This window comes from Ambystoma mexicanum, chromosome 4p (assembly GCF_040938575.1).
Source record: "Ambystoma mexicanum isolate Mex_15411 chromosome 4p, UKY_AmexF1_1, whole genome shotgun sequence".
Lineage (NCBI taxonomy): Eukaryota > Metazoa > Chordata > Amphibia > Caudata > Ambystomatidae > Ambystoma > Ambystoma mexicanum.
This window is the reverse complement of record NC_090927.1, coordinates 763,127,297-763,140,233: the sequence shown is the minus strand read 5'-3', so window position 1 is coordinate 763,140,233 and position 12,937 is coordinate 763,127,297. Positions and strand designations below refer to the sequence as shown.

The window sequence follows — 12,937 nt, the reverse complement described above, 5'->3', positions numbered from 1 at the left end:
GGAAAAAACAGCAAGTTTTTTTAAATTCATCCCAATTCCCAGAGAAGTCTTGTCAACCCATATATATTTCAATTGTCATTTGCCGTGGGGGTAGGTGGACGTGTTTTATCCATACCTGGGTCCATCACACAATTCGCCTCCCCCTATCCGTATGCATCCATCACAAATCATCTCAGTATTCCCAAAAGAGTACTGACGTACTGATTCTGATGATCATTAGAAGCATAAGACGGAAACAATGTGACAAACTGCCCTCCCATGAGTCCCTTAAGTCTCATGAATTTGTTTTTTTTAAAGGAAACCATTTCCGGACGTACATCAATTACCTATTAAAAGATATGCCACGTCTTTATACATTCATTAAGTCCATCCATTCTTACTCGCATGGGAGAGTTTGTCTGAGATCCGAGATGATGACTTCCTGCGTTGTGACAAAGCATCTCCTCCTTTGCTCTCTTTCCACCCGCTGTTCGCTTCAGCCTCTTGGCTTCGGGACTAACGCCTCTTGAATGAATCCATTGAGCTGTGTAGGCCTGGCATACATCTTTGCTTGTTTCCACAAAACAATTGCCTATAGAACATTTAAAGTTTGCATCATTGTTTCTGAAGGTATTGGGGCTTGCTATTGTGACCTTTTCCTTACATGAAGAAAAGTGATCTTAATGGAAAGGATATTGACCAATCAATCCATAATCCTTTGTGTTAACCATATTGTCAGCTAATAGGAAGCTCTAAATAGTATGCTCCTTCCAGAGGGCAGAAAGCTGACGTTGCCCAACATCTGCAATTTCATTTGTAAAATATCCAGCAAAGGTAGCCATTGTTTCATCATGTGCTTTTGCTTGTTGAACTTGTTTGTGCTTTTCCTGTTTCAAATACGTATGTAGGGATTAGTTACATTTGCTTGTTAAAAGATTACAGAAATCCTATTTGCTTTCTAGAAGGTTTGTACATTCTAAAGCGTTTGATAACATGATTGGTCTTCAAAATATAGAGTGAGGTGGGCTATGACATAGCGTGTGATGTCATGGCGCTTAGCTCATGTCATGCGACTCCTGACACCTGCATGTTAACGCTGCTCAAACTGGGATACAGATTGAAGTTCCAAGACAACCTAACATTGGGCTCCTTTTACAATCCCTTTCCAAAGAAAGCATCGATGTGAAAAGGGCTCCTGCTGGGGATAGGGAATTGAAAGAGAAAGGTGTAGTAGTTTCTGTACCAAAAGATTCAGAAGGGTAAGGATTCTACTCCTTTATCTTCTTGGTACCCAAACCTTCCGGGAAGGTTGATCTAATAACGAAAGATTAATTGATTGTTAAGATGGATTTCTAAACACTGACCTGGTGGGCAGATGTTTAGGAGACCATCCTAGTTTAGTGGAACAGGGAAACCTCAAGACTGTGTCTCCGGAAGCGAGAGAGTGATCGGATGTCCACAATGAGCACACACAGTAATGAGCCACATAATACTCTTAGACAGGTGTATATCAAAAATACATATACATTTATTATAGGCCTTATGATCAAACACGAATAACCACAGTAATAGAGAAAGTTACCACACAAGCGTATTGCTATTTAACATATATACAATCACTTTTAGCCTAATGCAAGATGGGGGGATGGGGGGGGGGGGCATCCACAACCTGTAACGGGAGGGGGATGACACAATGATTGCATTGGGCAGACTTCAGGATCAAAACCCTAACATAAGCAGTCTAACCCTAAGAAGTGGGGATCCTTGTGCTCAAAAGTACAGCAGTGCGTTTACAACTCGGCGGTCGTGTGTAGGTACCTCTTCATGGGGCTGTAGCAGTTCAGGAAGGGGCTTGAGATGATGATGAAGAATAAAGTCCTAATATTAGAGTAGGGAATGTCCTTACAGGCAGAGCGACTTTCGAGGTTCAGGAATAGCTAGGGAGCGCAGGCTATCCCAGCCAAAGTGATGATCTTTAAGGAATTCTCATGCATAAAGGTACAATAGATGTGCCAGGGGACACCGGTAAATAAAGCAATTACTCGCCACCCCTTGGCACGCTACAGAACAAACTTCGCCAGTTCAGTCGAGGTTGCTGGTAGGTTCAAACTCTGCCATTGCTCTTCCCGGGTCTCGGGGGCTGCGGGACAGGACTGGTGTCCGTGACTGGACAGTAGCCTTTACTCCGCTCCATGAAGGGAGGATAAAGAACATTCTGGTGCAGCTGGATTTAGGGCTCAGGGGAGCAGGCAGGTAGGACACCCACAGTGTAGTGACACCGGGAACTTGCAGGAACGTGGCGTGGCACACTTTCCTAATTTGCAACCCAGAGGAGCTAGGCCTTTGAAAGAGGGCCGAGAACCACAAGATAGCGATTCCCCAAGTTTCGAGTCGCAATTCGGGACGGCGGCGCTCCTATGCAATAACCCGTGGTAGCACTTGTCAGTTCACTGGATGGGCAAGGAACACTTCCGAGAAGGCTCTTTAGGCAGGAAATCGGGAGATGCCAAGAGTAGTTGTTACTACTCCAAAGGGTCAAAGCGCCCTTGCAGGCCTTCTAAGATCGATGAGAAAGCAGGGGTCCAACAGGACAACAGCAGACTCGGGGTACCAAACGTTCCAGCGGGTCTCTGGCGGGTCACAGGTCTACTTCAGCGTACTGGATAGTTGGCTCCTTTCATAGTTCGGTGTGAACCACAGTAGATCGACCTGGAATGGATGCCTAACCCCTTCTCTTATCCAAGGTTCGAGCCATGCTCAGATTTGGCCAGCCAATGGAAGATCTGCTCTCTTGCATGCACACCAGACATGGACCATTCTTGGCCCATGGTGGTCTTTGTCATTCAGGCATTCCCAACCTTCTTCCTGAGCGCTAGCACACCTGACATGCAGGAGCCTGCGAAAGATGCAGTTTTTGCAGAAGGCTGCATGCCCAAATAAGGAAGTGCCGGGTCAGCTCGACCTGTGGGAAGGTTAAAGGACAAGATGGCCAAAGGACAGAACAAAAGACTTTGTTGCATGCCAATTTTCGGCACTGGCCACTGTCGGGTACCAAACGCGATAAACTTGGTATGGTACGATAAAAAGAAGTAAAAATAAAGTAAACTGCTGCCACCAGTTCTTCCTAAGCACACTTGTTTCACCACCAAAAATTCCTTAAAAGACCCTTGTGCTCGGTGCAGTAAGGTACTTGGCGCACAGATAAAAAGTTACCAAGAAATGGCAACAAAGTCAAAGAATAAGGAAAACCTAGTTAGCCAGCACTGACAGTCTGAAGGACGTGCCAGTTTTCCCATAATGAATGAGCAAAAGCCCAGGGGAGCTCAGCTGAAGGCTGTGTTGCACTGGAAAACGTCAAGCTAGGTCAGCCAAACAAAAGCAAAAAGTTTGGGAGGTCCCTAATATGGAGGGAAAATTTGCACTTGGAGAAATCTTTTCTAATATTGATCACTTAACTAGATCTACAACACACATTCTACCATACGCCCATTCGAGAAGCCCACCAAAAATTCCTCAAATTTACAGTGCGGGACAACCACTACCAATCCAGACCCCCTCCCATTTTCCTTGAAATCAGCCAAGTTGGTTTCGCCAAAGTATTTTCTCTGGTGGTGGGAGCATTACATCTCCAGGGGATTCGCACTTTTTGGATGGGTGGGTGATCAAAACTGCGTCAGCAATCCGACATCAGAAGCATGTGAAGTCAGCAAGCAAGCTGCTGAGCTTATTTAGGCTCCTGATGAATTGGAGCAAATCACACCTAGAACCTACTTGGGTGTTGGAATAAACAGGGTCTCTTTTCTGTACAGATTGGGGGACGGTGCTAATCTTCCGAGACCATGGAGAGAGGTTGCACTGCCTACTACACAACATTCTCAAGTTGGAATCTGCATCAGCAAGACAACTGTTATGTTTTCAGGGACACATGGAGCCTGTGTCTTTGTGGTCCCATGGGTATGGCTGCACATAAGACCAATAATAGCATTTCTTCATCAACATTTGGTCCTAGCTTCCCAAGAATGTGAGTGGATAATTCATGAGTGGATAAACCCAGGGTAAACATTTAAATCAGCAAGCTACTAGCCAGCGAGTCCCTCACCACCTCAATTCTACACATAAACACAGTACACCATTTCTTACTGGCCAAGAGTCCATTATCGTGAGCTACTGGCAAGTGTACATTTTTGTGCTTGCTATCTAAAAAAAAAAAAAAACTAGAGGAAGCTGTACAATGGTGGTAAGGCAGGGAGAATGGGTTCTCACTAGTTTTTCCATCAGAGATTTATTTTATTACTAATGCCACTGTCCTTTGGGGGTGTGAGACCACTCTGGAGCACGTCAAGACCGAAGGGGAATCCGCTCTGGTCAGGATGCACAACTCTACAAACTTGCTGTAATTATTAACCGGCCAGATCGTGGCAGTTGGCCAGATTGTGGTTTTAGCTTTTGTGCTGGGGAGAGAAACTCGGATTTCCCCTTGGGCAGTCCTTCTAAAGGGTGGGAACAGCATGGAAGCAGAACATTCTTGACTATTCCCATTGTCCAGAGATATGCCAATAAAGCATTGGGTGTTCATAAAGATCTGTATACGGTTTGGTGGGGAAAAAGCATTTCTCCCATGTTTCTGCCTGAGGTTCCAATGCCAGAAGCATTGGTGGCATCATGTCTTTCTTGGCTGAACTCTCTCCTTTATGCCCACCCCACTCCCGTTAATCCTGAAGTTCCTGCTCAAGCAGATATTCATTTTGATAACTTGTTTGGCCCAGGAGACTATGGTTTCTATTAATGGAAATTTTGAAAAACGGGGTTTGGGGTCCTGCTTTACTATTCAACTCATAACAAAACCCAGAGTAGAGCATGTTGGGGCAGACATTGGAAGAAGGTCATGGCTTGTGGAATCACAATGAATGTACAGTGCCTCTCCTATGGGGTTCCAGCCATTTTGCAGTTGCTTCAGAAAGGGTTCCAGAAGGCTCATCTCTCTATCCTCGGGGTTCAGTGGCCTGCCATTAAAGCTTTTAAGCTTTTGATCCAGAGTGGGAGGGTGGGGGAGGATCTAGCGCATAGGGAAAATCCTGTTGGGAAGGCTCCTTAAGAGTGATTTGCTAGCTCGCCCTACAACACAGTGAGGGGTATTGGAAGGCTAGCTTAAATCTATTCTGAGGCATAACAGGTTTCCAACTTCGAAAGATTCAATAATCGGGATTCTAGGTTCCCCAAGTGTTATGCAAGAATTGATGCACTAACCCTGTGAGGGACTACACCAGTCTTGTCCTCTTGGTATTGGGTAACCCACCTATTGGTATAGGTCTGTACTACACAAGTTGGTAGAGTGACTGAGCAGGCAGACTTACCTCAAGAGGGGTAAATGTGAGCTGTAGAGCTGTAGTGTCGAAATCCACAATTACAAGTATCCAAATAACACTTCCACTCAAGGTTTTTTAGTAAAATAGTTATTTAACGGTCAGTTTTAAATAAGCATTCTTTTAAAAAGGCAGTGTGCAACAATAAAAATATACTTCATAACACGTTCTCGGAATCAAGATAAAACTAGTAGATACTCTTTAGAGTTGCTTCATACATACTTCCTACAACCTGAGGAGACTTCAATTACTAGGACGGTATTGGCATTTATATGTATCTTTTGTACTTTGTAAAATTCTGAGGTTGTGGAAGGAAAGGTTGTGAGTGCTTTTAAATCTCCCAATGAAGTCTAGATAAAAACCTTTCCCAGCAATATTAGTTAAAAACCAATGTATCAACTATGAGGGACATTAAGAATCAAAGTCAATGGACTAGAAAGAGTCTGCAGGAAGCCAAGGCAGCCAAAGTCAATTGGAGCAAAGTCTATGGAGCTGAGGCACTTCTTAGATAGCAAAAGTCTTGCACAAAGTTAAGAAGGAGTTGTACAAAATCACTGTTGGGCTACAAGCTGTTAGACTTGCAAAAAGGTAGAGCTGGAATCCACTCTAGAAACGCAGCTACTGCAAGTCTCAAGTGAGAAAAGCAAGTTACAGACAGGGGTGAGAACCCATTAGTCGGAACAGTACCTTCGGTTGGAAGAAGAAGATCCAGCTGGCTTCTGTCCTGGTTGCTGTGTTGCAGGTCCCGTGTTCCTGGGCCTCAGTCGTGGGAACCAGAGGAAGGACGTCTGGAGGACTCCTGCACAGCAGTTCGAAGGTCGGTGGCAGCTACAGGCTCTTTTCGGATCGGCAGCACTCCGTGGTTTCAGAGCACGGTAAATAGCACCACCGCGAATCTTGGACACTGTTTGGGCTTCCTTCACTTCTTGAGTCCAGCACTCTGAGGGGACTCGAGCTTGGGTTGTCCTGCTTCGGGAGCGTCCTCGGGAGACTCCTGGAGCTTTTGGCCGGCTTACAGAAGTTGCACTTGACTACAGATTTTTCTACCCCATGCACTAAATGCCATATCATATCACTCGGTTTGCAGCAGCAAAGAAGTACAGCCAGTTGGGGAAGGTCTTCCAGCAAAGTTCGTCTCGGGGGTTAGTTGGTCCCGCTAACCCAAGGGAAAAAGTCTTCCTTTCCCGAGCTTCTATTATCGAGCAGAAAAAGGAGTTCCAGTACAGCAGCGGGGCTTCACCGGGCAAATCAAAGGTCCAGGAGGATGCAGCAGGCGTCCGTCACGGTTTCTTCGTCGGTTTGGTCTTTCCAGCGGTCGACTCTGTCTTCAGTCCAAGAAGCCTCGCCTTTTTATGTAGGTTTCTCCCATTCATGCACAGCCTAGCTGTCACTCACACAGCAGGGTGGGTGTCCTGCAAGGACAGCCAGCCTGCCATTCAGGACTGGGTGCATTCTGGGTGCCCTGGAGACTAAGGACAGGGACCTTTGGGGCACCTTCCTCACTTCCTGCCCTGCCAGAAACACTGGGGCTGGAGGCAGGTTTCAGTACAGAAGCCCGCCAAAACGAACAAAGGGGTTAAACCTGGTTTGGCACGCAGAGTAAAACCCAAGAAAGACCGCACAAACAAGAAATGGTGTAAAAAGAAGACTGGGGCCATTTTGATACAATGGTCACCCACGGGTGCTATACTGCAGCTGAGGATTCAGCCTGCGGTAGAAAAACACAATGGTACGCATATTAAACCACTGCCACCAGACATTTAAAGTAGTGAGGGTAACACAAAATGTTTTACATAAGTAGGAAAAGGGGCTGCTAAGTAAACCCCCCCCTGCCCCTCCATCACTCCACATAAGATGGGGTGTGCTGGACCGACAAAGAGAAATGGTAAGCAAAGTCAATTTCACTTTACTATTCTTGGGAACAGTACTTCACCAAGGACAAGGTAGTTGAACCTTAAGAGAAATCTAAAGGATTTCCCTGTGACACTGCACTGAAGGTGCCGAGTCGCCATACAAATAATAGATGCCGATGGAGTTTGTCAGACTCCAAAAACAAAGGAAATGCAGAATCCAAATCAGCAAAATACATGAGAGAGTGAGAAAAAGGTCTCACTCACTCCAGGATAAAAATAAGTCCTTATGTCCAGCAAAAGAGCTGGAGGTCTCTAAGGTTGAGGGGAATTAGCACAGAAATTAGTATTCTCCTTAACACCAAGCAAGGACATATATTCACTGTGCCCACATGAGCGGTTAAGAATAAAATGGTGGCTGCAAGACCTTACCTTATACCGCCCATGTCTGATGGTTGACAAATCATGTGGTATACAGTTGCTAAGGCAAATAATAGTTGGTCAATTTATGAAAAATATACCAAATATATTGTCACCTGGTCTCCGCTTGTATGATAAATTGTGTTACACGTGCACAAGATTCTTTTTAGAGAAACCATTTTGCTTTTTGTACAGAACAAGGGTGATTAGCTGTGAGCAAACACTGAAGGTTTTAGTTTCAAATTGTGGTTTGGCTTTCAAGTTTTGTGGCGGTTGTGCTGTCAGATTCTGTGCGTTATTCACCATTGCTACATGATTAGTGTTGAACTCTGACAGGAAAGAGTGGGCTGAGGGTGGAAAGGTGAAGGACGGTGGGGTTTTTCTGACATGAACATGGGACTGGAGTAAGGAGACACTTGAGGCAAAAGCATAGACTTTCTTTGGTGTTACCTCCTGTTAATTTAAACTTCTTTCAAGAAGGAACATGTAACATGTTCATGGAGCACTTTCCATTAAAAACAATGTAAACCTATTTTAAGTGGCCTTCTGACAGTTTTGCTGTTTCAATATGCTCTTTGTTCTGCTGTGCCCCCCACCCTCCTTTACTTATAACCCCCTCCCTTTTTCTACAACATTTGTGTGTTTTTGTGTGGTGTCTCTCTGTTTTTATGACTGTTTTATTCTGTTTGAGGCTAATTTGTATTGTTTGTTGGGCTTTAGTATGTAGTATGATTGCAAAACCATGCTGGTCACAAAGTGCAGAAGTAAACAACAGTTCAAGCAGGCTTGGTTTTCACATGTGCACATGTTTTTCAAGAGAATACAGCATTCCAACCGTGGTGCTATGCCACAAACATAAATGCTTGGATAGTTTTTGCTAGATTAACTACACATGTGCAAGGTTTTTCTTTAATTTTGATTTCTCTTTTCTCCTTGCAGATGTCCACTGCAATCATGGAGGTTTAAAGCAACTGGCGGTTTCGGGGGTGGAGTGGGAGGTCTCCCCACCCGCCCCCACTTGGAGATTGACTCCTAAAGTGACAATATCATAAATTATATTTTTTTAAATGCTGAGCCATAAACTTTGAATATAGATGTATATTTATATATTTATTCATAGCACTGCGTGCCAAATTGAAGATTCATAAATTCTTCATTCCTGCTGCTATGGGAGAGTGAGGTTCTTGGCATTCGGAAACTATTGCATGAATTATCGCAGGTGAGGCCAAATGGTGGTTTCTTCTGCTTGCTCTATTCTTGACTTGCACCGATTTTGAATGCATTTTGAGAATGGGCTCTTTGGGGCCAGAGTGCACTTCAAAGTGTCGCTCTTTGCAACACGCTTCAGATATCCTATCTGTGGTGACCAGAGGAAGTGAACTCCAGATCAAGGCCTTTCTTTCTACCTTTTGTTGGAATGCTACCACACTGAAGGATAACTTGGGCCGGAATGTCTTCCATGTTGTTGCATCTTGTGGTAAGAAAGGAGTATTGGACTGGCTAGTGGAAAGAAAAGGAGCAGACCTCCATGTGAAAGACAAAGAATCCGGATGGACCCCGCTGCACAGAAGTATTTTCTATGGACATATTGATTGTGCTCTGTCACTCTTGAAGGTACTTTTTCAATAGTTGTGTTTCTATAATTAATACCCAACAATTTATTTGTGTATCATCTGGGAATTGAAATTGCATGTTCTGTTAACTCGCAACCCCTTTCTTTTAAAGCATGGCTATTCGGTAGCTCTTGTGGCATTTCAAACCATCAAATGATTTGAAATTGGACTCTACTAAGCTGATAAAATAGAATGAATATGATCATCTGTTTGTTTCTGTCACATTACTCACTACATGCTACACTCTTTGTTTATATACTAGGGTTAAGCTGGCATGTTTCTTTCCTTTCATGTTATTGATTTGTGTTTAATGAGAATTGTACTTACTTGACAACAACATACAGGGTTCAAAACTGTTGGGTGCTATATATCTGCTGCTTAAAGCCTCCGAGGGCATGGTTGGCTTAAGACCAACAGCTACCCAAGATACTTTTTACTCTCAACTTTCCAGGTAAAATACTAACCTGTGTGATTGTAACTCTGTACGTTTTGAGTCTGTGTATAAAGGACAACAAAGACAGCCTGTAGTGGACTTGGATTCAATATAAAGGATACAAAGTTAATGCATCTCGTGCAGAAGTTGCACGAAGTTGGATCTGCAGCAAGGTAGGTACTTTCTCCTGGCTCTCCAGATGTAGCTTCTACTTACCGAGTTATTACCCACAAGCATATATAAGCTCCTACTTAACAAATCATAATTTTAATCCATGATTTACCAGTTCTTTCCTGCAGCTTGTTTCTTTCCTCATCTCTAGTCCTACTAAGAATCTTTCTACGCCAATAGACCTGGGTGGAATTATAGATTCCCTCACTGTCGCCTACTTTGGTGAAAGTGTCATAATTGCTAGGCGTGTAATGTGCCTGATGTCAGTTGAAACCTGACCCCTAGACATAGCTGTATAATATAAGACACGCAATGAAGTATAGCAAACTAAAAATCTGCATGAAGAATAGAGGATCCATCAAAAATATTGTTTTTCTTTCTGTGAATTGCTCCTCTATTGCATCCTCCTCCTTGTAGTACCAATCCATTTTGTAGGATGGGTGCTGGACTTTCCAAAATAATATTTATTATACACTGTATGATACTTCCCGCAATGCACATAATTAGAAATGTTTATCTTGTGATCATGCCTCCTCTCTTGCTATTGCACCATAATCCAACGGTGCATTATTCCTCATTTTTTTCTGCTACATCTTTCAAGGTCCTCTTTTGGCATTTCAAGCCATAATCCAAGCATAGTGGACACTGTCATGCTTTCTGACCAGACCTGAAATCCACTGGCTCCTTTTCCTAGCCTACCTGTAGACAATTTGCATTTCTTCATCATGTTCCCATGACCTCTCCACTAGTTTACGGCTTCAGATGTTCCCTTATCTCTATTCTGCGTGCAGTCAGTCTGTCTTCCCTCAAAACAAATATACCCAGATACTCAAAACAGACTTCAGGCAAACAGCCAGCCATTGAGCATGCTACAGCCCAAGCATACACCCCAAGGTGTGCCCCAAACTGGCTCTTACCGTTTCACAATGCAGACAAACATTTAAGAAGACTTCTTTATTTGAGAACCCTGAAACTATCTGTTAATAGTAGGTTAGTAAGATACATAGATGACTTACTATTCCACACTTCATACACCCCAGTTGTAGATGTTTGAAACCCTGCTTGCAATGAGAACCAGCTCTAAAATACCAAGCAGGCTGACCAGAACATTGGTTGTAGATAGATTTCCAAGGCTGACGTAACTATCAGCCTGTTTATATTATAATTGTACAGATGTTGTACATCCTTACATGTATATACGCATTAATATGATCAGGACTCCTGATTTACGGTCATTAAATGAACCAAAGTTGAAAGCTGAGATTGACAAATGCTCAAACTAAGTCTTAACTGCATGAATGATGGAAAGATTAAAGCAAAGCAATCAAAACTGAGCAAAACAATGAAAACTAAATTGAGCTTACCCTTGAACTTGCCACTTAAATGGTCTTGTTCAAGTTAAGATTATTTCTACACGTTTCACAAGTACATCATCCGCAGTCTATTCCTAGTTTAGAGTGGTGAACTGAATATAAATCTTAAGGCCTGGGAGGAGTACTGCACTACGTTTCTTTTTTAAACTTTTTTTTAAAATAACCATACATTACAAAGGGAAGAAAAAGAAGTTCAGCGAGTCAACCCTCCTCCCCATAACTCAAAGTCTGGTCTCTGCCATAGTTGCATATGTCAATCCACTTGAATCACAACATATTAATTGGCCCTTATCTGCAGTGACGTCCTCCTCACTTGCAGACCTCCGCTTTCTCCTATTTGCAATTATGAAGCCATCCCCCCTCAAGCAGTCGTCATTCCCATTTACACAATCTCCTCTCCGGAATCCAACACTCCTCCTTGGGCTTGGGCAATAAGATACAGTTTATATGGATCCCAGATGTCCCTGGGTCTGGCGCAAGAATGTTCCAGTCCGCTGTACTCCATTTCCATTTCGTTACAAAAAAAGAATGTCTTGCTTCCATTGCACCGCCCCATTGCCACTCTTCTCTTAGCAGCAAGAGCAGCCCCGCCAGCCTACTCGCACACCCTGGAATCAGCTTGATATACCCTAGCAAGGCGGTTACCAGTGAAGGTTCCACACCCTCCCCTATAATATCCCTCCAATATCTCAAATACATGTTTCCAGAATGTGACACAACAGAGAAGCTCCATGCCACGTGCATAAAATTTGCCGGTGTAGCAGTGCACTCGTCTGAAGCATCAGGAAAAAATCTATGCAGCCTAGCAGGGGTGTAGTCGAATTGATGCAAATATTTCAAATTAATCCTCTTTAACCGACTATTGATGGCATTCTTACTCGTTTGCCCACAACAGTAGGCCCATATCTCTTCCGAGATGTTGCATCCCAATGAGTTCTCCCATTTCTTCCATGAGGATTCCATTCATCCCAGTCGACTATCCTGGATTCTGAGATTCTGCTATAAAGATTAGACCCAACCCTGCTAGTAGCCACCCCGCTCAGTCTCTCATCCAATATAGGGGCCAACTTTGGTTCCTCAGGGAAGATTGGGGGGGGGGGGGGTAGATTTTTGATGGACTCTGTCTGAAATATAAAAACAAGTCCAGGGATGTGATAGCTCCTTTGCCCTTCATCCCCTCGGCAGTAAAAAATTGGCTATCCGGACGGAAAGAGATCCTGGAACAAGATATATTCAATCGCCTCATGCAGCCCACAAAGCTCTGTTCACTGGTAAGTGGCAACCCCGGGATGTGCGTAACCAGATGTTTCGGGGAATAGATAACTTCAACCCTGCCTTCCTCTCAAGGCGAACCCGCGATCTACAAGTCCATTCTACCATATTTCCCACCTTTGTGGTTCCAGTAGGTGCCACTAGTATAATTTCCACGTACCTCTTTTCTGTGAATACACCATACCAGTATGTTAATATAATGTCCCAAAAGTCAGGCATGCCAGCGCCCCCTGTCTAGCGGTGCCACCAACTTCTTCCAGGACACACACACCTGTTTGCCCACCCAAACAAACCGCAAAACCTCAGACTGTTCCTCTAGAAAATATGACTTTGATAACGCCAACGGCACGTTAAGAAACACAAAGAAGAATCGCGGCAGCAGGACCATTTGAATTCTCCCCTAAAGGGTACGAGGTAGCACAATCCACCGGCCCATCGCCAATACCTCCCCTCTCGAGCTCTT

General features: G+C 44.0%; 1 protein-coding gene across 1 annotated transcript in view; it reads left to right on the top strand.

The window, feature by feature from the left end:
• Positions 1 to 12,937, top strand: part of IBTK (inhibitor of Bruton tyrosine kinase) — a 1,971,965-nt gene that overhangs the window by 57,720 nt on the left and 1,901,308 nt on the right. The window contains exon 2 of the mRNA XM_069606314.1: positions 8,552 to 9,226. Coding sequence (XP_069462415.1) covers positions 8,903 to 9,226 — 324 coding nt within the window. The 5' untranslated portion in view covers positions 8,552 to 8,902. The remainder of the gene's footprint in view (positions 1 to 8,551; positions 9,227 to 12,937) is intronic.